The following is a 22648-nucleotide window of genomic DNA, read 5'->3' on the forward strand; positions in this document are numbered from 1 at the left end:
GTGTTTGTGTCTGTGTCTGAACTGGACCAACCCTGGACATGGAATGTGTCTGCATCCTGTTTGAGGATCATTGTGTGCTCCAGTCTCAACTCACGTTACTGCTCCAGTCTCCCCTCACGTTACTGCTCCAGTCTCCTCTCACGTTACTGCTCCAGTCTCCCCTCACGTTACTGCTCCAGTCTCCCCTCACGTTACTGCTCCAGTCTCCCTCACGCCTGCTCCAGTCTCCCTCACGTTACTGCTCCAGTCTCCCCTCACGTTACTGCTCCAGTCTCCCCTCACGTTACTGCTCCAGTCTCCTCACGTTACTGCTCCAGTCTCCCCTCACGTTACTGCTCCAGTCTCCCCTCACGTTACTGCTCCAGTCTCCTCTCACGTTACTGCTCCAGTCTCCCCTCACGTTACTGCTCCAGTCTCCCCTCACGTTACTGCTCCAGTCTCCCCTCACATTACTGTCCATCTCATTTTAGATGGCGATTACTGGTACTTCAGCAGTTGAAAAAGTATAAATAATCGTATTACCAGCATAGAAAAACTGAATACCATTGAAAAGAAACTCCTGCACACTGCTCCACAGATGTAATGGATACTGTATGTTAGCTTTTGGCTCTTGCTGAGCAGCCATTTTCACAGTGGATAGTATATGGGGCTATCATGACCTTGGCTCTAGAAGAGGGGAAAAGGTCTTTGAGGATATCAGGTTGATGATAGTATATTTCCCTTGCATGAGTCCTGAGGTGTCCCAGTCCCCACACCCTATATATCTGCCATACATAGTACCTACCCACCGGGCAAAACGCGTTGAATTAACATTATACCAATGTAATATTTCAACTTACAACAGACATTGACTATTCATGGACTTTTTTGGTTGAATTAGCTAATTATGTAACATCAGCTGCTGGAGAAGCATCATGGTACCTCATCAAGGTTAACGCTAACACCGCTGTTAAACCATCAAGCTGACACATTTTAAAGATAACGAACGAAGTAATTCATTATTACACAAAGGAGCATAAATGAACTGTATCTGTGATAACCATACTATCACTGTTCTATATCCAGCCAAAGATTAGTTCAGAGACTAACATAGGCCTACCGCTTTTGCCTTTAGGTCGTCATTGTAAATAAAGATTTGTTCTTAACTGACTTGCCTAGTTAAATAAAGGTTAAAAACAAATATATATATAAAAATAGATGAATCGCTTCGAAACAGAACTCACTGACCCCACTTTGGTCTGGATAGAGAAAGGGTGTGAAAAAGTATATCATATTTCCCCTCCAACATGCATTTATCGTCGATCTACTCCTGCAGTATAACTTCCCACCTAGGCTTCCTCCCAGAGGACTAGAGCAGAGTTAATACATTACCTGAGATATTCAGGTCATGAAGACTGTGTCAACACTATTGCGTAATAGCTCATTCCAGCATAATTAATTAGGTTGTATGCAAATATAACGAGTCACGTGAACAGTCTGGCCAAACGTGGAGAAAGATGTCAGTGTTAAAAATAGCAGTGTTTTAATATCAAGACTAAAAAGCAAGCAGTGTTAACATTGGTTGTCAGTGTTTAAAAGGAGTCTATGAGCAGATCACAGCTCTGCATTAACCCTCTTTAAAATCCTTACACTATATAACAGCCTTACAGTGGAGTGCCATTATGTAAAGGGAAGAAAGTTCATGTTGGTGTTCGTGTTAGAATTAGTGCCTTGTGTCAGAACAGAAGCACTTTGGTCTTATTAATGAAATATATCCACTTCTCTCTTCTCTCACAAAATCCATGGACTTCTCCCTTCTCTCACTTGGCTGTATGTTTTATATGCTAGACGTCAATATGCTGCTGCTTGCGTTTCTCTTTTCGGTTTGTCACAAAGACTAGCTTTAATGTAATGGGTTGATATGTCAGCCAGACTGACCGGCAGAACGGTTTCCTAGGTGGGTGGTTTGTTCTTTCGAAGGTCTCGTAACTCCCCGGTTCTGTATTCTCTTCACACGGACGCTCGGACGCACGGACAATTCTCCTTCTCAAAGAGGTCTGGCTTGCCTAGCGTCCCACATTCTTTGTCATTTTCCCCCTGTCGGTCAGTCAAGTTCCAGATCAGTCGCTCTCAGATTCCCTCTCTCAGGTTATTAGAGTCAGTCAGTCAGGACAATCTTTGTCTGTGTCCCAAATGGCACCCTATTCCCTATATAGTGCACTACGTTTGATCTGAGCCCTATGGGAAACAGGGTGGGTCATTTGGCCTCAGGTGACCGTGACCCTCTCGGTCAGTACGTTAGTTCCACTTCTTCTATCAACCTGCAATTATCTGTAGCCAACTGTCATTTGTCACACTTGGCAAAGGCAGCCATTTTGTTTGTCTGATTGTAGGTTGTTTGTTGAGTCAGAGAGGTTTGGAAACAGGTGAATCATCTGTCTCCTCAGGTCTATCAAGTATTCCTCACCAGAAGCCAGGGCAAGTAATGACAAGCCTGGATGCCAGTCTGTCTAATTTTGTGGTAGCCTACTTGTTGTTGTTTTGGTAGGTCAAAGACACAGCATAGTCACCACCTAAGCCAAGTGCAGACAAACAGTACCTTTAGGGGCTATCCCTCTGGTGTTTCATGGCAGTACTCTCACTCAGTACTGTTGTTAGGGCACATCTCCAGTCTCTTGTTTCCTGAAGGCAGGATGATTAGAGCTCATTATCACTCCCTGGTTATTTGTTCTGGGGTCGTCTCTATGCTGTGGGGACGTCTCTAAAACACACACCACGTCCCCACTGGGAGCAGGGGCCTCTGGGGCAGCTAAGTGTTTCCTGTCTAGGTCGTGTTACCAGTTGAGTTTTACCTGGAACCCAAAAGGGTTCTCCTACAGGGACAGACAAAGTTCTAGATATAACTTTTTTCTAAGAGGATAGGGTTAGGAATAGTGTTAGGGTTCTGACCAGGAAAAACTCCTGGGCCCTAGTTATGGGTGAAACTCCCTTCTAGTACCCCCCTCTCCCCCCGGCAGCTATTCTTGTCACTGTGCTAACTAACGCAACACAAACACAGAGACGCTAATGTTTAAGTAAGGAGATTTCCAATTCAAGCTGGGCAGGGAGGGACAGAGTGAAAAGTGAGGAGCACAGTACTATATCCCAGTATTTGGGCCAAAGTGGAACGCCCTAGAGTAACCCCGGCTGCGGAGTGCGAAGCAGTAGAGTGCTGAGCTGACTCCAACTGGTTTTTAAGCGGAGATGACTTCTCTGGAATGTTCTGACACAGTGAACACAATAGCCCCTCTGAGCGGGGTAGACTGGGTCCATGATATGTCTCCCCCTCACTGTATCACTCCATTCTGTCCATGCCAGTATATTAGTATAATATATAGTATCTATTATACCATATTATTGAGGACTTTACAGTTTTCACCCAAAGAACGCAGTGTATTTGGAGTTACCGCAGATAATAGACTATAATTTATTTATTCAAGATGCTAAATCACAATTGTATCCTTAAAAACATATGTATGTTTCTAATCATGCAGCACAGTGTTCCTTGCGTCTGTTGAATGTGCGTTCCATCATCCCATTCCAGGTTTCAAGCTGAAGGACTTTCTCCGTGATAAGGAGACCTTATCGTTGTTCCTGCATCGTAACGCCTCCCTATCCCATCATGCCGTCCAGCAGATTGTAGAGGCCGACCTCAACCTAGAGAAGGTAAACATATTCACTGTGTCTGAAGAGAAAAGAGAAGGTTTCGCCTTCGGTTTGTCAACACATCGAGTACCTTTTTAAAGGAAGTCATACATGCTATGACCTTGGTTTGCTGGTATCTGACGCGTTGTAACTAAATGATATATACCGTGAGACAGCTAAACTCATAACACCCTGTAATGAAATCATAAGGGGGATGGTGTTGCGTAGAGAACCAAGTCTGTGGCTCATATCATCCTCTTTTTCCTGGAAAATAATTAAGCTCAGTATTTGGAGGGCTGTAGTCCCATGATTTAGCTCCGCCCTCCATCTCTCCTCCATCTTCTGTCTGCCTCACAGTGAGCATGTGCAGAGAGGGGCTCACTCACACGCGGTGGATCTATTAACCGTATCCCCCCCCCCACTGTGGATGTTTTATTACCCATCAGCCCCGTCTCTCTCTGCCCTTTTTCCACAGATAGAGTCCGCGAAGGTCCTACAGTACATTGTAGAAATGTTTAGGGGATTTTAATTGGGCTTTCTGTTGTTTTCTTTTTGCGAAGAGGGTCAGAGATACATTTCTCTTGGATGTGCTAATACAGGACACATTGTTATTCACCGCAGCAGCTTCCCTCTGCCTCCCTCCCTCAGTCAGCCAGTTTGGACACATGTGCACTGCATGTGCCTCAGACTGGTGGGACCTTCGAGCTATGCCTCCCTAAGTGAAAAAACAAGTCTCCCCCATGCATGACTATAGCTATGGCCATATGGAAATGGATGAATTGGAAATGTAGAATTCTGAAATGAGATTTTTTTTTTATGGGTCATTCCGCAAATCTTTACGAGGCTGAGCAAATATCTTCCTGGAATAGAATAAAAACATGTTGGGTTGATTATTTGAATCAGCTGTGTAGTGCTAAGGCAAAAATCAAAACGTGCACCCCTTGGGGTCCCCAGGACTGAGTTTGGGAAACGTTGCCCCAGAGGCAGTAGAACTACCAGCACTGACATGATAACAGCTTTCCTGTGATGTTATGTGATTCAAAATATATTTGCAAAATCATTCCTGACTAGGCATTCATCGTGAAAGTTGTTACAGTTAAAACATGAAATCACAACTCTCCCCTCGACTGCGAGAACTTGATCCCTGAAATATAATTTCATGTTATCTACCAGGTCCTGATTGGAGGCTTTGGCGTCCATCTTAGAGATATGTGTAACACCACTTCTCTGGAGGAGTTTGTGACCATCTCCGACAAGAATGTGTCACGGCTCACTCAAGACATCATCTGCAAGGCCTCCCCTGATTGGCTGAACAAGGCCCAGGATCACTTCCTGTCCAACCTGGACTTCCTGAAACCCATACGGGTAAGAAACACTTAAAATACTAACACTTTTTAAGACTTAAAACTGAACACTTTAACACTGGGGGCTTTAACACTGGGGGCTTTAACACTGGGGGCTTTAACACTGAACGCCTAATAACACAACGCCATAGGCCTAGCAAATCTTCATTTGTTCAATGAATGTTTTGTTAAATCATTGGTCAGTCAGACCAACTGAATAGGCAATTCCCTATGCACTCACTTTCACACAAAGCACACTTTATGGCGGGATAATTTAGCCTGCTGACACCAAACCTTCTTTCTTCTGATAAAGAAAATATAATGTTCCCAGACATGTTAGGTCAGGAATTATGAATACATATTTCTTTCCAAGATTTCTGTTCTCATCGCATAGTTTTCTGTTCCTGTCACAAAACATTAATTTGACAATGAATGCGTCCCTTGTCTCTTTCTCGTAATGGGAGTTGGAGAGGCTGCCAACCCTGTTGTGGCAGATGTCTGAAAATAGCCTTATGGCACTGAGACACACACACCATACACACACGCAGGCACGCACGCGCACACACACACACACAAAGAAAAATACTGTTTGTTAATTTCAACAATAATAGGACTCAGTGAATAGAATCACTTCAGATGACAGTCACACTTGCAAATCTAAGAGTGAAATGTTTTAGCTGATCCAGTTTCGTTAGCTAAGTCAGAACTCTCAGTCCGGTGTTGGTACAAGCTTTTGGAAGGTGCCCAAGTGTACAGAACAGTCTGCCAATGCAAATGCTGTCGCAATGGTCAACTAACATGGGAGGAAATGTGGTAAATGTTTGTTGAAATATCATACTGCTGAATCAGCCGTAATTTCAAACCGGTGTTAAAGTGACATTATTTGTTCTTAAAAAGACCGATAGGTTTCCCTCCCTAACAAAATAGGGATCAGGGATATTAGACTAGAGTTTGAATAAATACCAACTGTTCTGAATACAGTATAAAGTAACCCACTGCTGTTAAGTACTGATATAGGCCCTGATCCAAAATCCACATCATATCACTACACATCAAATTAAGCCTTGCATTCTGAGTGGTACACTAATATAGACAATGGAACGCAGCAATATTGGACCTATAAGGAAAGCTGACCCCAGACCTGTACTTAGTGGCTAAGGTAGGTCTGAAATGGCACCCTTTTCCCTATATAGTTCACAATTTTTGACCAGGGCTCTGGTCAAAAGTAGTGCACTATATAAGGAATATGGTTCCATTTCAGATGCAGTCTAACTTTCCCCCCTCATCAGTAACAGCTGTGAGAGTGCAGCAGCTCACATTTCAGCTGCCCTCTTGTGACAGTCAATAACAGATGAGGTTGGACAGGAAACACCCTCTGAAGTGTCCCTGGAGTGTGTTTGTTCTCATGTCTTTTATCCCCCCTCCCCTTTCTCCCTCATCCTCCTCACCCCCAACAGAAGGACGTGAAGTCCGACCCTGAGGTCGTCCAGAAGGTATCCGCGGCAACCGACAGTCTACTAGAGAGCCTGGGAGCGCTGGCTGTAGAGGTAGGTGCTGTGTGACAGGCACACCCGCTTACATGTATGTTTTGACGTACATTTCTGGGTATGCATCTGTTTTGGATAGTCTTAAACAACCTTTGACACTTTCTTTCTATGGAAAAGCAAACTGCCTTATCGGTGAACTCATTTGAATGTAGGCCGAAAACAACCACTAAGATTGCCATCAGTTGTAGTAGTGGTCTGACAAAAACAGGTGCTACACAACTTTGGACCACAATATGCAAACAAACAAGCTAGCTTGGTGCCCTGCTCCTCACAAAATGGCCACTTTACCTCAAATGGCTGTAACCCTGTCATTTTGTACATAACAAATAGACTGTTTAGTGTCAGCAGTCCAGTTGGTACCAGTCCAGGTCAGGACATGGCGAAACTGCAACGCTATCCCTCCGTGGCATCTGCACTGTCAACACAGCTAACTGTCCCCAACATATCAGACCCAGTTCTTGAGTAACCAAATCTGTGCTAGCTACAATAGGAATGTCCACTACAGTACATGGCTGGGAAACGCTAAGAGACTTAGCAGGATGTACTAGGGGGAAAAAACTACAATAGATCACCTTGCCACAATACTCTCTGCCCCTCTGCCCCCCCTCTCAATCTCTCCTCCTTCTACCTCCCCTCTCTCCAGCCACAATATTGCTGAGTAGGCAGAACATAAGGAAGCCGTCAGCTGTGGGAAAGCGAGGTCGTTCCCACTGATGTGTTTAGCATACGCTCTCTGGCAGAACTGTATGTCACTGTATATCCATCTGGCATACTGTATGTGTCATCCGAGGAAATCCATGGGCAGAGACAAAGAAAAGTCCCTTCAAGTAATGATTGAATGATCCCTTTCCTGCTCAAGAAGTCAAGCAAGCAGCAATGTTACAAGACAAGAGAAGCTACCGGTATGAATGTTTCAAAAATGGAAAAATGAACTTTTCCCACCTTTATTTAACCTCAACCACAGCGTTTTGCCATTAGCTGCTTTTGTATGAGAGGGAAGAAGCTTAGTTAGCCCTGTAGCAGCCTAGTGGTGAGCTGCCTTGGCTCTGAGACATAACCTCTAGTAACCTCTCTTCAGGCTGGAGGCGCGAGAGGTTGGTACAGGCTGCCTTCCTCAAATGACTCGGCCTGTTTGCATGCTATATGTCTAGCCCGCGGGCGTGAGGCAGAGAGACAGGCACAGGCAGACAGAAAGAGAGAGAGAGGCCTTTCTCGGTCAAGGTTCTCTCTGTATACGGCGAGCTCTACTTGAGGTGGAGAGGAGGAAGACCCTCCCATCTCTTTCTCTCTTCCTCCCCTCCTCCCACTGGCTGCCCTGTTCTTTCTTTCTTTGTACGTTTTTGGACGGCGCTGAGGAAGCATGTGACTTGCTGATGTGGCTCCGAAATCAGCTGCAACCACAGAACACTGAGCGAGGAAGGCGGATCTCAAGAGTTCGCTGGAGTTTCTTTGTTATGAGAAACTTGACTCAAAATGATTACAACGTTCTAAATGATTACAATATTCTAAATGATTACAACATTCTAAACGATTACAACATTCTAAACGATTACAACATTCTAAACGATTACAACATTCTAAATGATAAGAATGTGTCGTCATCTTTGTCAAAAAGGACAGCTCTTGAAAACTAGGGTTGTTAATTAAAGGATCAGTGTCAATGAAGATGTGTTAGGTGTCTGAGTGTCTCAAGTAATCTCCTTGTGGCAGAAAACTACTAGAACTGTGCAACAATATCCAGTCGGTTTCATTTAATCACGTATCCCAAGATATTATCTAACAAGGTTAGATAATAAATCCAATACATATTTATAGTTCCAGAAAGATGCTGAGTTGTGTTATAATAACTGACCTACCTATTCTATTCTCAGTCTCAAATGACAAAAGACCTTGGTATGCTTAGGTACGTTAATTTTAGCTCCGTCCACCGTCTTCAAAGTGTTTTTCTAAGATAACCAGCCACTTGTGCAGTGAGTCCACTGTGGTTCCTGTATTAGAGAAATGACCGAGAGTAACCTTTCTCTCAATTGTGTACGCACTGACACACGCACACATACGCAGAGAGCCTGTCTCACTCTCAAGCACACAGGTCGGAGCATGTCGGTGCAAGGCCTGGTTTTTGTAGCCTCACTTTCACACCTAAAGACCCAGATGAGCTAAATAGACTCAATCAAAAGGGGACCAGAAGTTTGGTTGGTGCGTAAAACCTGGGAATTCAACTAAGCAAAAAGGTGTGATGGGTCCGTACTCAAAAAGATGTCGCAGAAAGCTTACTACGTTTTTCGCAACAGAAAGAAAAATACAACTCTCATAGAAGTTGTTAAGGGTTTTTTAGGGGCTTAAATGTTTGTGGATTGTCACCATTTCTGACCTAGAGTGCACAGTTAACCCATTGCTCTTCTAATGTATTACTGGACACAGAAACTCACAAGTAGTGAGGACTTGAGGAGAATAAGGATTTTAGTAATAAAAAAATAAAAATAATTTATTGAAAATATGGAAGGGGGATTGCACAATAGACCACATAAACCACATGTTTTCAATGCTTTCAGGCTACCATACCATGTGAGTGAATGTGACAAGAACAGTTGCTATATTTGTCCAAGGCTGTTACGCAGGCAGGCAGTTAGGACAAGTGTTTTTCACCTTAGGTCTAACAAAGTCTGTTTCCCAAATGGTACCCTATTCCCTACATATTGGGCCCTGGTCAAAAGTAGTGCACTATATAGGGAATAGGGTGCCATTTGTGATGCAAGCCAAAGACTCCTACCTGGAATAGCTTTCCTTAACTCTCTGAACTCACACAGTACATCAGTTCTAGAACATGTCTGAGTGTTGGTGTAAACATGTCTTAACATGTCTTCGGCACATGGTGTAATCATGTGTTGACTTGACACATATTACTGTACTCTGAAAGTACTTTAATTTACGCATACACAAAACACAATACAACACAATACACAAATACAAGAGTAAACATTCCAATAAATAGGTACTAGACAAATGCATGAAATAAAAAATCCTAAATAATACGACTCATAATATGTATTCAATAGTGTCTTAAATGTACATATTCCTCTCCTCTTCCCCTAGCTGGCCAGTATGAAGAGTTGGAAGGAGATGCGTAACGAGATCCATTACCTGACGGCCAACGCCACAGGCTCCCCCAGCCACATGTACCAGGCCGTGTCCCGTATCGTCTGTGGTCACCCCGAGGGCGGCGGACTGAAGATCAAGTCCCTCAACTGGTACGAGGACAACAACTACAAGGCACTGTTCGGTAACCACGGCGGCAACGACAGTGACGACGAACCCGTGTCCGCCTACGACAACACCTCAAGTGAGCCCTTGGTCAACTCCCTGCTCTAAATTTAACTTTTACATTCATTAATAGTTTTTACTTATATCAAAAGTGGATCAATTTGTTAGGAATTTTATAGTAAAAAATGGTCTTCACACACTTCAATCAGATGCAATTTCAATTTTTGGTAAGGCTTTTAACAGTTTGGGGGGAAATACAGGATGTATAGACACCAACGTATTCCTCCCTGGTGTTAGAACAGAGATAGCCACAGTAACCCTCTTCAAAGTGTATAGGCTACTGAATACTCCGCCTACGGTGGTGTGATACTGACCAGTGTCCATCTGTCCTCCACCCCTCAGCTCCGTACTGTAACAGCATGATGAGGAGTCTGGAAGCTAGCCCCATCTCCAGGATGATCTGGAGGGCCCTGAAGCCTCTCCTCATGGGAAAGATCCTGTACACCCCCGACACTCCCGCCACACAGAGGATCATACACGAGGTGAGATAGACTCTAACGGAAGGAACACAAAGAAACCTGCATGAAAAGGAACCTACATATAAATGTGTCTCCACTAACTCGGCATCGAGGCCGCCATTTTAACCATCTCTCTCCATTCTCCCTCTCTCTCTCTTGCTCTCTTTCTCTCCTATCTCTCTCTTTCTCCCATCTTTCTATCTCTCTCTCTGTCTCGTTCTCTCCTATCTCTCTCCCTCTTTCTCTCCTCTCTCTTTCTCTCCTATCTCCCTCTCCCTCCTATCTCTCTCCCTCTTTCTCTCCTATCGCTCTCTCTCTCCTATCTCCCCCCCCAGATGAACAAGACATTCCAGGAGCTGGGTATCCTGAGGGACCTGGGTGGGATGTGGGAGGAGATGAGGCCTAAAGTCTGGACCTTCATGGAGAGCAGCGAGGAGATGGACCTGGTTCGGGTGAGTTTCTACTCTCTCATCTGATCTCATAGTATTTACAGTTGTACCTACAGTATACAGTAGCTACAGATCTGTTGTCATGGTACCAACAGTATCGGGCACTGTAGAAGAATACAGAAAACAGAAAACAAGATAGAGTCTGCTAATGTTATATTATTAGCCTAAAAGAAAGCTGTTGCGTAAGATCTTTTAGATTTACATTTTAGTCATTTAGCAGACGGTCTTATCCAGAGTGACTTACAGTTAGTGCATTCATCTTAAGATAGCTAGCTGGGACGACCACATATCACAGTCATAGTAAGTACATTGTTCCTCAATAAAGTAGCTATCAGCAAAGTCAGAGCTAGGAAGGGGGAAAAATATTTAAAGTGAAAGCACTTTGAAGTGAAAGAACCCCCAGAAAGTCCAAGCAATACATAATTTTCTGTGTGGTTTATTATTATTTATTGACAAGATGTGGTTGAAGATTTCTATCACCGTAACTAACGTGGTCTATGGTGTCCCTGACAGAAAAAGATTTCAGTCAGAGTGCAGTATAACTGCAGTTATTTTGCAATTACTATGTCCAAAATACCACAGTCGACTGCAGTTACTGCACTTTTACTGCAGTTTCAAAACTGCAATCTTTTTTTGTAAGGGGTTAGAAAAGAGGGGACATTGTTTTCAGTGTACACACAGTAGGCTAATCGTTTTGAGAATCAGACATGCAGTTGAAAGGAGAGGGACAAACAACATGATGAAATTACATTATTTGATTCATGTTAATTTAAGGTAACTTTAGGAGATAGTATCTTCCCATTTCTTACCGAGGTAGCTACATAACATGGCTCCTCCTCATGCTATTAGAAAGGTCCCATACTGCCCCACAGTGGTCAAAAAGATATATGACAAAAATGAACTCCCAGAGGCGTTTTCTCCATAGCAATTTATCTTGTGCTATTTTTAGTGGCTTCCAACTAATGTGGCCATTAATCACAATGGCTTGTAATTGTCTTTTCATTACGTACTGCTTTGTGGTGTGAGTGTTGTTGATATGAGCCCCTGGATAATAGATACAGGCTAATGGATAGGATGGATGAAGGATATAATAATATAATATATGAAGAGAACAAACAACAAACGGTCTAAATGTACATTTTAGACCATATATTATCTTTGTCTTATTGTCTTTAGATTTATATATATATATATTAATATATATATATATATATATATATATATATATATATATATGATTTTTATTGAAAATTGTCCTGTTGTGCAAACTTTGAACTGGTGGAAATACATTTAGCAGACGCTCTTATCCAGAGCGACTTACAGTTAGTGAGTGCATACATTTTCATAGAGCTCCACACTACACAAATAATTATAGGCAACAGATACGGCATTAGGATCTGAATCTATATCTATCTGTTCCCTTATTCCTGTTTAGACACTGCTTCAGAACAACGCCAGTGCCCGCTTCTTTAATGACCGTCTGGCTGGTACAGAGTGGAAGGTGGAGGACATGTCCCGCTTCCTGACCAAGGCTGCAGAGGACAAACGTCCCGCCGGCTCGGCCTACACCTGGAGAGAGGTGTTCAACGAGACCGACGAGGCTATCAAGACCATCTCCCGCTTTATGGAGGTGCGTGTGTGCACCGTTCTCAAGGACAGTTATACACTTAGATGACACTAGTAAGCAAATTGAATACCGTAGGTGGAATTGGCCCCATTCTATAGTCTACACTCCTATCTAATTCTGTCAGCTCAGTTCAAGGTAAAGGGACACAAGATAACAAATGAGCCCCTGGTTGGTTTCTGTTAACACTCAACTCCAATAGATCGCGTGGTCATTCTAAGCCTCATCACAGTTACCATGCCTTTGTAAATCAAATCAATTAAATACAGTTTAGACTTTGGATCAGTTTGTCAGTGTCTTACGTAACCCTGCTTTCTGTAGCTAAATGCTGATCGATTTCATTCACTCCAATGAAAGGGTAACTGTTGTTGCCATGCCAGGTTCAATGCAATTAGACAACCTGATGCTTTCCCGTTCCAGATAATTATAGATGACACATACATGCGGGCTGAAAATAGTTTAGGGTGTCCAAATAGGCCTTGGCTTGGTGATGCTGGTCCCTTCAAAGTATGTGAGTCTTGAAAAGCTGGAGGCCAAGACCTTCAAGAGTCATGCTGATAGCTTATGCGTTTTGCAAGGGTATTTGTGGCTCCTATAACACAATCATTATATACGGTCTTAGTGCAGCTTATCACTTTAACACATTTCTTCCTTGGAAATAAGGCCAATGGCAATTTAAATAAGCTTTTCAATGTGCCTTTGTCACAATGAGAAACTCATTCAAAATTGTAATTTATTTGTACAAGTCATTTGAAATCAAGTGTGTAGTTATTAGCCTGAAAACCCTTCTCGTATCCCTCCACAGTGTGTTAAAAGCCTAACAACCCTTATTTTATCCCTCCACAGTGTGTGAACCTGGATAAACTAGAACCAGTGGCCAATGAGGAAAGACTGGTCAACAAATCCATGGGTCTCCTAGACAACCAGAAGTTCTGGGCTGGGATAGTGTTCCCGGACATCGCCCGTAGCAACAGTTCTGTCCTGCCGGCTAACGTCAACTACAAGATCCGCATGGACATCGACAATGTGGAGCGCACCAACAAAATCAAGGACAAGTAAGATACATGTTATTTGATTTTTTACTACGACCACTCTGGCTGGCCAAATCAAATTGGCTTGCAGGTTGTATTTGGCCCGTGGGCCGCCGGTTGCTGTAGGCTGTAATGTATTTGATGCTTTTAGTTATTCTAGTTATTGAAAGAGTGAAGTATGTTGTAATAATGTATTAGAAGCCAATCCTGATTACAGAGTATATAAACATGTCTTCCTAACTTTCTATCCTTGTCGCTCTGTAGTTACTGGGACCCTGGTCCCCGGGCGGACCCCTTTGAGGACTTACGCTACATCTGGGGTGGTTTCTCCTACCTGCAGGACGTTATAGAACAGGGTATCATCAGGGCAGTGACGGGCAGTATGGAGAAGACTGGGGTCTACATCCAACAGATGCCTTACCCCTGCTACGTAGACGATATGTAAGTATCGTTGTGGAGACTTGGAGACATGCTGTTGTTGTTTAGCCAGGATGAAATATTATAGCGTATATGTGTATAACACAATATCATGTCATAGCAGAGCACAGCATAGCATAGCATAGCACAGCACAGCACAACATAGCACAGCATAGCATAGCATAGCATAGCATAGCATAGCACACAAGAGCACAAAGCTAATCTTTATCCCTCTCAGGGATTCATGCTGGAAAGTAGACATTTTGAACATTGAGATGAGGCTACAAGCTCCGAATAGTTGTTAACACTGCCTGAAAAAGTACGGTGGATCTTTAATCATTTAAATTATTTCATTACTTCTCTATTCTCCCTCATCTCCAGGTTCCTGCGGGTGATGAGTCGCTCCATGCCTCTCTTCATGACCCTGGCCTGGATGTACTCTGTGGCCCTCATCATCAAGGGCGTGGTCTACGAGAAGGAGGCGCGGCTCAAAGAGACCATGAGGATCATGGGATTGGACAACGGCATCCTGTGGCTCAGCTGGTTCATCAGCAGCCTCATCCCCCTACTCATCTCTGCCTCGCTGCTGGTGGTCATACTCAAGGTGTGTGTGGAAGCAGACACACACACACACACCGAACACACAGAACACATACGCAATCACACACACACACACACAATTCACCATGTTTCATAATCTCATCCATCACCTCTCGTCCAATCAGATGGGGAACCTGCTTCCCTACAGCGACCCTTGCGTGGTCTTCTTGTTCCTGGCTTCCTTTGCCGTGGTAACCATCATGCAGTGCTTCCTCATCAGTACCATCTTCTCTCGTGCCAACCTGGCGGCGGCCTGCGGAGGAATCATCTACTTCACCCTCTACCTACCCTACGTCCTCTGTGTGGCCTGGCAGGACTATGTGGGCTTTGGGGCTAAAGTCATTGCGGTGAGTTCAGATCACTAATACACTCGTTTGTTGTCGTGGTAAGTTGGAATGGGCTTGTAATGGAGGTGGGTTTGTGAAACACTCTCACGTGATGACGAGTTACCTTGCCCGAGACCTGAAGACTGTTTGAATCTAGTTTTTCACGTTTATGTTTGTTCTTCGTCATAAACATAGTCCTCTTTTCTAACTTGTATTATTCTCCCGTCTTTCTCCAGAGCCTGCTGTCCCCGGTGGCGTTTGGGTTCGGCTGTGAGTACTTTGCCCTGTTTGAGGAGCAGGGAGTGGGCATCCAGTGGTCCAACCTGTTGTCCAGCCCATTGGAGGAGGACAGCTACTCCCTCACCACCTCCATCTGTCTCATGCTCTTTGACTCCTTCCTCTACGGGGTCATGACCTGGTACATCGAGGCTGTCTTCCCTGGTAAGCAGCAGCCAGAGGAAGTCATGTCATTTGATGAACGTGTATTGTTTTTGAATGTGTTCAATAGGTTAGGTTTTCCCATGCAAACCTACACACAAAATAGACCAAATAATAAACGTAATATTATAAAACGTCATATTATATTGTACATAAAATAGTGTGTGTTTGTACTCATCATGTATGATGCCTGGTATTCCCCCTTAGGACAGTATGGGATCCCCAGACCCTGGTACTTCCCTTTCACCAAGTCCTACTGGTGTGGCGAGAAACAAGGGAAGAATATACAAGAAAGAAAGGAAGGAAACGCAGAAGGTAGATTTCAAAAATAAAATCGCCTTACCTATCTTTTTATTGAAGGATTTAACACCTTCTTTTTTGTTATTGGGTGATTTTGATTCGAGATATTTCAGACGCTAATTTTGTCTCGTTTCATCCTCAGCTGTGTGCATCGAAGAGGAGCCGTCTCACATTGAGCCTGGTGTTTACATCAAGAACCTAGTGAAGGTGTATAGCCATGGCAACAAGCTGGCTGTAGACGGGTTGACCCTGGGTTTCTACGAGGGGCAGATCACCTCCTTCCTGGGGCACAATGGAGCCGGCAAGACCACCACTATGTAAGGCCTAGGATCAAAGAACATGCATCCAATCCCCTTGATCCCTTACATAACTAGACCAATCATATGCTTCAATGTGCCACGGTTCACAGTGCTGTGGCAGGACAGCTTACGTGGTTTATACACCTTTTATCAATCTAGACATTTAAACAGCTTAAATGAATTTGTGTGTAAGGGCAATCATATTTTAATCTTTATTAACATTGGGACAGATACAATTAAAACATTGACACATTGAAAATACAACAGTCCGATGCAATACAAGTACATAGGAGATGTTTGGAACTGAACTTTGTTGAGTTGGCTTAACTGACGGGTGTGGTTGTGTGTTCTACCTGGTTCTGATAGGTCCATCCTGACGGGTCTGTTCCCACCCACCTCTGGCACCGCCTACATCCTGGGAAAGGACATCCGCTCGGAGCTCAGCACCATCCGACAGAACCTGGGAGTCTGCCCTCAGCACAACGTTCTCTTCAGCATGTAAGTCATCATTACTGTACTATGATTGTTATACATACTCACTGGGGTTGCCAGTTTTAGTACTTTACTAGTTCAAGTAAAACAAAATGACTAGTAGTTCTAACTCAAGTTTTCAAGTTAATTCGCATAATACGATTGTAGCTGTTTGTTTATGACTGGGCTGTATCTGTTTCTTACCCTCGTATCTTCCACCTTTTCCTCCTCATCCTCCTCCTCCTCCTCTTCCTCCTCTGTCCCAGGCTGACGGTGGAGGAGCACATCTGGTTCTATGCCCGTCTGAAGGGTCTGTCTGAGGAGAAGGTGAAGGCTGAGATGGAGCAGATCGTCAACGACATCGGCCTGCCTCACAAACGCCAGTGTCGTAGCAACACGCTGTCCGGTAAGTGGCTCTCCTTCCTGTCGATATAACAACTATATCAGCTATTGTTAAAAATAGTTATGAAATAGTGAATAATTCCAAATAGTAAAATGTGACACTTCGAAACATAGAATTGCTGTTATTGCTGAGAATAATTGACATTTTGACCCTTAATGATTTCTCGAGTTGACCTTCTTGATGCTGATCGATCCTGTTTGTTTTGGTCTCAGGGGGCATGCAGAGGAAACTGTCAGTGGCGTTGGCGTTCGTTGGAGGGTCAAAGGTCGTGATCCTGGATGAACCCACTGCTGGAGTCGACCCATACGCACGCCGGGGCATTTGGGACCTGCTTTTGAAGTATCGTGCAGGTAACGAACCCTACATATCATTGTTCATATTTCTCCTGTGCTGGAGGAGTGAGACTGTCATTAGGCAAATTCTTGAGTAGATAGGCTAATGGCTAGCTTTATATCCAATCTAATGCCTTCCTCTTCGTTCTAACACCCTCCCCTGGTTCTCTCTCTCTCTCTCCCTCCCTCCTTTCTCTCCCTCTCCCTCCCCCCTCTCTCTCCCCCCTGTCTTTCTCTCCCTCCCCACTCTCTCTCTCTCCCTCCCCCCTCTCTCGCGCTCTCTCTCTCTCCTTCCCCTCTCGCTCTCTCGCTCTCTCTGTCTCACGCTCTACCCCCCCTCAGGCCGCACCATCATCCTCTCCACCCACCACATGGACGAGGCGGACATCTTGGGCGACCGCATCGCCATCATCTCCCACGGCAAGCTGTGCTGCGTGGGCTCCTCCCTGTTCCTGAAGACCCAGCTGGGGACGGGCTACTACCTGACCCTGGTGAAGAGAGACTTCGACCTGACCCTCAGCTCCTGTCGGAACTCCTCCAGCAGCTCCGTCTCCTACAGCAAGAAGGTGGGCCTCCCTCAGCCTCAACCTCAGGCCCTCACAGTCTTAAAGGTAGATTGAAATTCATCTGGGATGAAGGGACGAAAGCCCCCAGATCCTGACACCTCCCGACACATATAAACTGCGGTACTCACTTTTAAAGGTAGATTTAAATATATCACAGTTGTGAGAAATGGCAGAAATTGAATTCTACTCACAGCTAGACTGCTCTGATCTTTAATTCACATAATAACCAAGTTAATCGCCCTGTGTCAGACCAAAATAAATGCACCTTTAGGGTCTTAACTGGTGTCTTTTGCTAAAGTGATTTGATCTCAGTTAGATTAACGTGTGTTGCTTTTTTCTCTGCAGGAGGACAGTGTTTCTGAGAGCAGCTCTGATGCTGGACTGGGTAGTGAACCTGAGAGTGAAGCCACCACTATTGGTAAGTCAGAAAAATACTTATTAGCACACCTTCATCCCTATAAGAGAGTCGTTTTATTGTACCCTTTTCAATTTGATCAGAAATGAACAATTTAATGATCAATTAAACCCTTTGGTACTCATCCTTTTTGGATAACAATAAAATGATGACGATGATGACGATGATGACGATGATGACGATGATGACGACGATGATGACGATGACGATAATCCTTTTGATCCTGATTCTCCTCCTATCCCTCTTAGACGTAACCATGATCTCCAATGTGATCTTCAAGCACGTCCCTGCTGCCAGGCTGGTTGAGGACCTGGGCCATGAACTCACCTACGTTCTGCCCTACAAGGCGGCCAAAGGTGGAGCCTTCGTGGAACTCTTCCACGAAATCGACGACCGCCTGTCTGACCTCGGCATCTCCAGCTACGGCATCTCAGACACCACCCTGGAAGAGGTACGACAAATAACCAAGCAGTTGGATTTTACAATTTTTACAAATATTTATATTCTATATTCTTATAAGTGAGTTATTGTGGCAGTTGATTATTTGATCAATGTATGTTGACTTCGGCTCTTTTTATTTCTTTATTTTTGTAGATTTTCCTGAAAGTAGCAGAGGACAGTGGAGTGGACGCTGCTGAACTGCCCAACTCTGGTGAGACATTATCACACGACCCCATTGAAACCCCTTTATAGCAAATCACATTTATTAGTGTTCCGATGCTCGTTATTATCCTGGGATATTATCACAACCTCCTCTATGTCGTCTTTCATTCAGATGGCACCATCCCGGCTCGTAGGCACCGCAGACACGCGTTCGGAGACCACCAGAGCTGTCTGAAGCCCTTCACCGAGGACGACGCTTTCGACTTCAACGACTCAGAAGGTGACCCAGGTACCATTTTATTACTCATGAACCATCACTTCACTCCTCTCACGTTCCATTGGAACGATGCGCTCTTCGTCTCGCCGTTAATTAGCAAAAAAGGATCTCATCTCATTTGAAAGCATCATTATTTGTGCATTAAGCCCTTGAACGCGGTCATCACTAGTTACCACAGCCACAAAGTCATAAACCCTGCCTATTTCTACAATTTCTCTTAAAATGTGATTTTAAACTGAACCCTAACCTTAACCACACAAACAAACATTATGCCTAACCCTAACCTTAAATGAAGACCAAAAAGCTATTTTTTTTTTTTGTTCATTATTTACGATATAGCCATTTTTACGATATTGTGACTTTGTGCCTGTGGTAACTAGTGGAAACCCTTGAACACTTGAGGCTCATTCCCTTTTTCCTCGCCCTGCCCCAGAATCTCGTGAGACGGACTGGCTGGGAGGCTCGGATGGTAAAGGCTCGTACCAGGTCAAAGGCTGGCGTCTGATAAGACAGCAGTTTGTGGCGTTGATATGGAAACGCTTCCTGTATGCCCGGCGCTCCAGGAAAGGCTTCTTCGCTCAGGTAAACCGGACTTCAGAAGAATTTCTTTAAGGCATTACAAATAAATCAAAGTCGATCAAAGTTGTTAAGTGTTACATTTTAATTCATCATCATTACATGTTCTAACAATTGTGCAGCAGGTACATTACCTCTCTGCAGCTGTTGCACGGTGCAAGTTTATGCCCTATTATTACTGGCATTGTGGGTTATTGCCGTGTTTACATTGGAACCTCTTCATTTGGTAGTAGATCTTCATCTTCAGCTTCCAATATTAGTTCCTGTTGTAAACGGAGCCTGTCCTGTGTTGGTTCCAGATCGTGCTTCCTGCTGTGTTTGTGTGCATCGCCCTGGTCTTCAGTCTCATCGTCCCTCCGTTTGGAAAGTACCCCAGTCTGGAGCTGGAGCCTGGCATGTATGAAGAACAGTTCACCTTCATCAGGTACGACCAACACTAACTTTATGGAGCGATATTAGTGCCAACAGAATTTGTATTTGCATTCATAAATATTTGAATTTGTAGATACTTCTCATATTCACTCAGTTATTTGAACCAAGGTCAGAAAGCCTGGAAATCAAAGTTCCATGTTCTGTATAGTGTTCGTTACAAAGAGAAATGATAACTTGAACCTTTCATAAAGTTAATGTAGCTTTTGAGAAACATGAATCTAAATTGAATATTGTGGTTGTTACACAAGATGTTATATAAACGTTTACAATGAAGGTCACCCATTGGGTTGTAAAAAGTAGAGCCGTGTCCGTTTCCTTGACAATGGTACAATGTTATCTCCTTGCAGCAACGACGCCCCTGAGGATGCAGACACTAACAAGCTGTTGGGTGCCCTGACAAACTACGACGGCTTTGGTTCACGCTGTAGCTCACCGTAAGTCTGATTCCCCCTTACTAACCAAATACAATGAGGATTAACTACAGTATCGATATTCACTGGTTGTAAAAGAGTAGATAGTTAAATTCTTGTTGCTTTGAAGAATGATTATAACTCTCTCTTTCTCCCCACCCCACCCTTCTCTCGCTCTCTCTACCTCTCGCTCTCTCTACCTCTCTCTCTCTACCTCTCTCTCTCTTTACCTCTACCTCTCTCTCTCTGCCTCTCTCTCTCTACCTCTCTCTCTCTCTCAACAGTCATGCTCCTTGCAACACGTTGGATGATGAGTGGGCCGTTCCTGAGATACCGGAGAGTGTGAGGGACATCTTTATGAATGGCAACTGGAGTATGGAAAACCCCTCTCCTCTGTGTGAGTGCAGCTGTGAAGGACGCAAGAAGATGTTACCTGAATGCCCAGCGGGAGCTGGTGGTCTGCCTCCTCCACAGGTACACACACCCATGAGAAAACACACACACACAAACACACAAACACACACACACACACACACACACACACACACACACACAAACATAGATAATGTAGTATCCACAAAAGTTTAATCTCTATTATTTCTTTCTCTTCAGGTGAAAATCAGTGATAAAGGTACCCTGCAAAATCTGACTGGCAGAAATATCTCAGATTACCTGGTCAAAACCTATGCGCAGATTATCGGGAAAAGGTATATTTTATTGTATTATTTTATTTAAAATGTAGATCAGTAGATCTTTTTTTTTAATGCTCCATTTTATATAAATGAAAGGAGGTGGAACATTATGTTAATACTGTACATGTTGTCTTTTCACAGTTTGAAGAACAAGATCTCGGTCAATGAATTCAGGTAAACTGGCAGGCGTCAGTCTCTCAATGCTAAATACACTGCAGGTCTTTAGAACGCGCCAGAGGCATCAGTAGTGAACTGAGAACATTCTGTCACACGTTATTCAATAATATGCAAATGTTTATTTTTCTATGCAGATATGGTGGATTCTCATTGGGCGCTAGGAACACTCAGTTCCTCCCACCAGGTGATGATATTGATCAGGCCATCTCTGAGATCAGACGACGCTTCCACCTGGAAAGAGTAAGCCTTACCATTACATACTTAATATCCCCTATACTTACCCTGGAACAATGCCACTGTAATGTACTATACAGTATTACCAACATAGAAATAGAATGACTAGAATGGACATTCAAGTCCAGGTTCTGTTATGCGTGGACCGGTGGCCATATTGAGCGTTATCATGAGTGTTCCACTCAAATTATCAGGGTCTGAGGAGCATTGTCCCTTCTAACAATTATATTTCTATGATTACCAATACCTGCTATTTGATTAAATGTTGGCATTTTATGTTGTTAGGGATTAGCTTGCATACTAAACTGGGTTTTGCGGTCTTTCTCTCTATAGGGGACTGCTGCTGACCGTTTCCTCGTCAGCTTATCCAGTTTTATCCAGGGACTGGACACTAAGAACAACGTCAAGGTTAGTTTACTGCTTTGGTTCAACTGCAGGTCTTTTGTTGCACAGTTGAGATTGCACAGTGATTAATTACATCACATGTTGAACTTCATGCCCCTTGTACTGTAGCAACATTGTTTCATACCCAACACAGTAGATTTCCATGCTTACACAGCAGAAAGGGTTTTAAAATTGCTACGACCGCACCTTTGACCTTCATAAGCAGGCTCAGACCAACGGAAATGCCATGACTAGGAAATGAAACTTGAGGTGGGGAACGAAGGGGAAACGCTCAAACTGTTTTTCAGGCCAAAGACCTTTTGTTCTAGAACCTAAAGTCACTCATCATCACTTTGATTATTCTACCAAGAACCGGAAGATGAGGCCTTTAGGTGTGTGCTTAGTCAATTGTCGCATTTAGCACTTCTGCCATTTTAAGACCTCACACATTTCTTCCTTCCTCTGTTTTAATAGCTCCTCCCTCCTAACCTCTGTCATGTAACCTTTGACCCCATCCAGATCTGGTTCAACAACAAGGGGTGGCACAGCATCGGGTCCTTCCTGAACGTGATGAACAATGGAATCCTGCGTGCCAGCCTGCCCGCCGGCCAGGACCCCAGCAAGTATGGCATCCGTGCCTTTAACCACCCACTCAACCTCACCAAGGAGCAACTGTCCCAGGTCGCACTGTAAGTACCTAGCCGATGACTCAAATTCTTCCATGAAATCCTTTTCTCTCCTATAAATGACATGGGTTGGAAGAAATATAAAGTATTACAATGCACCTCCTTATAGTAATCGAAAGGTTGCTAGTTCAAATCCCCGAGCCGACAAGGTGAAAAATCTGTTGATGTGCCCTT

General features: G+C 43.9%; 1 protein-coding gene across 6 annotated transcripts in view; it reads left to right on the forward strand.

The window, feature by feature from the left end:
• The window catches only part of LOC121535748 (phospholipid-transporting ATPase ABCA1-like), a 38542-nt gene that overhangs the window by 7792 nt on the left and 8102 nt on the right, over positions 1–22648 (forward strand). For 3 of the 6 annotated variants that reach the window (XM_045206012.1, XM_045206013.1, XM_045206014.1), the window contains exons 6-36: positions 3563–3684; positions 4837–5028; positions 6464–6553; positions 9647–9893; positions 10217–10356; positions 10668–10784; positions 12217–12411; positions 13252–13460; positions 13701–13877; positions 14235–14457; positions 14579–14800; positions 15016–15220; positions 15425–15532; positions 15660–15834; positions 16183–16314; positions 16554–16693; positions 16903–17040; positions 17365–17633; positions 17934–18006; positions 18252–18454; positions 18598–18655; positions 18779–18895; positions 19317–19465; positions 19759–19883; positions 20239–20325; positions 20586–20775; positions 20914–21008; positions 21135–21167; positions 21305–21410; positions 21738–21812; positions 22308–22477. In XM_045206012.1, coding sequence (XP_045061947.1) covers positions 3563–3684; positions 4837–5028; positions 6464–6553; positions 9647–9893; positions 10217–10356; positions 10668–10784; positions 12217–12411; positions 13252–13460; positions 13701–13877; positions 14235–14457; positions 14579–14800; positions 15016–15220; positions 15425–15532; positions 15660–15834; positions 16183–16314; positions 16554–16693; positions 16903–17040; positions 17365–17633; positions 17934–18006; positions 18252–18454; positions 18598–18655; positions 18779–18895; positions 19317–19465; positions 19759–19883; positions 20239–20325; positions 20586–20775; positions 20914–21008; positions 21135–21167; positions 21305–21410; positions 21738–21812; positions 22308–22477 — 4582 coding nt within the window. The remainder of the gene's footprint in view (positions 1–3562; positions 3685–4836; positions 5029–6463; positions 6554–9646; positions 9894–10216; positions 10357–10667; positions 10785–12216; positions 12412–13251; positions 13461–13700; positions 13878–14234; positions 14458–14578; positions 14801–15015; positions 15221–15424; positions 15533–15659; positions 15835–16182; positions 16315–16553; positions 16694–16902; positions 17041–17364; positions 17634–17933; positions 18007–18251; positions 18455–18597; positions 18656–18778; positions 18896–19316; positions 19466–19758; positions 19884–20238; positions 20326–20585; positions 20776–20913; positions 21009–21134; positions 21168–21304; positions 21411–21737; positions 21813–22307; positions 22478–22648) is intronic. The other 3 variants (XM_045206015.1, XM_041843005.2, XM_045206016.1) reach the window with 3 other exon arrangements.

Source organism: Coregonus clupeaformis, chromosome 21 (genome assembly GCF_020615455.1).
Source record: "Coregonus clupeaformis isolate EN_2021a chromosome 21, ASM2061545v1, whole genome shotgun sequence".
Lineage (NCBI taxonomy): Eukaryota > Metazoa > Chordata > Actinopteri > Salmoniformes > Salmonidae > Coregonus > Coregonus clupeaformis.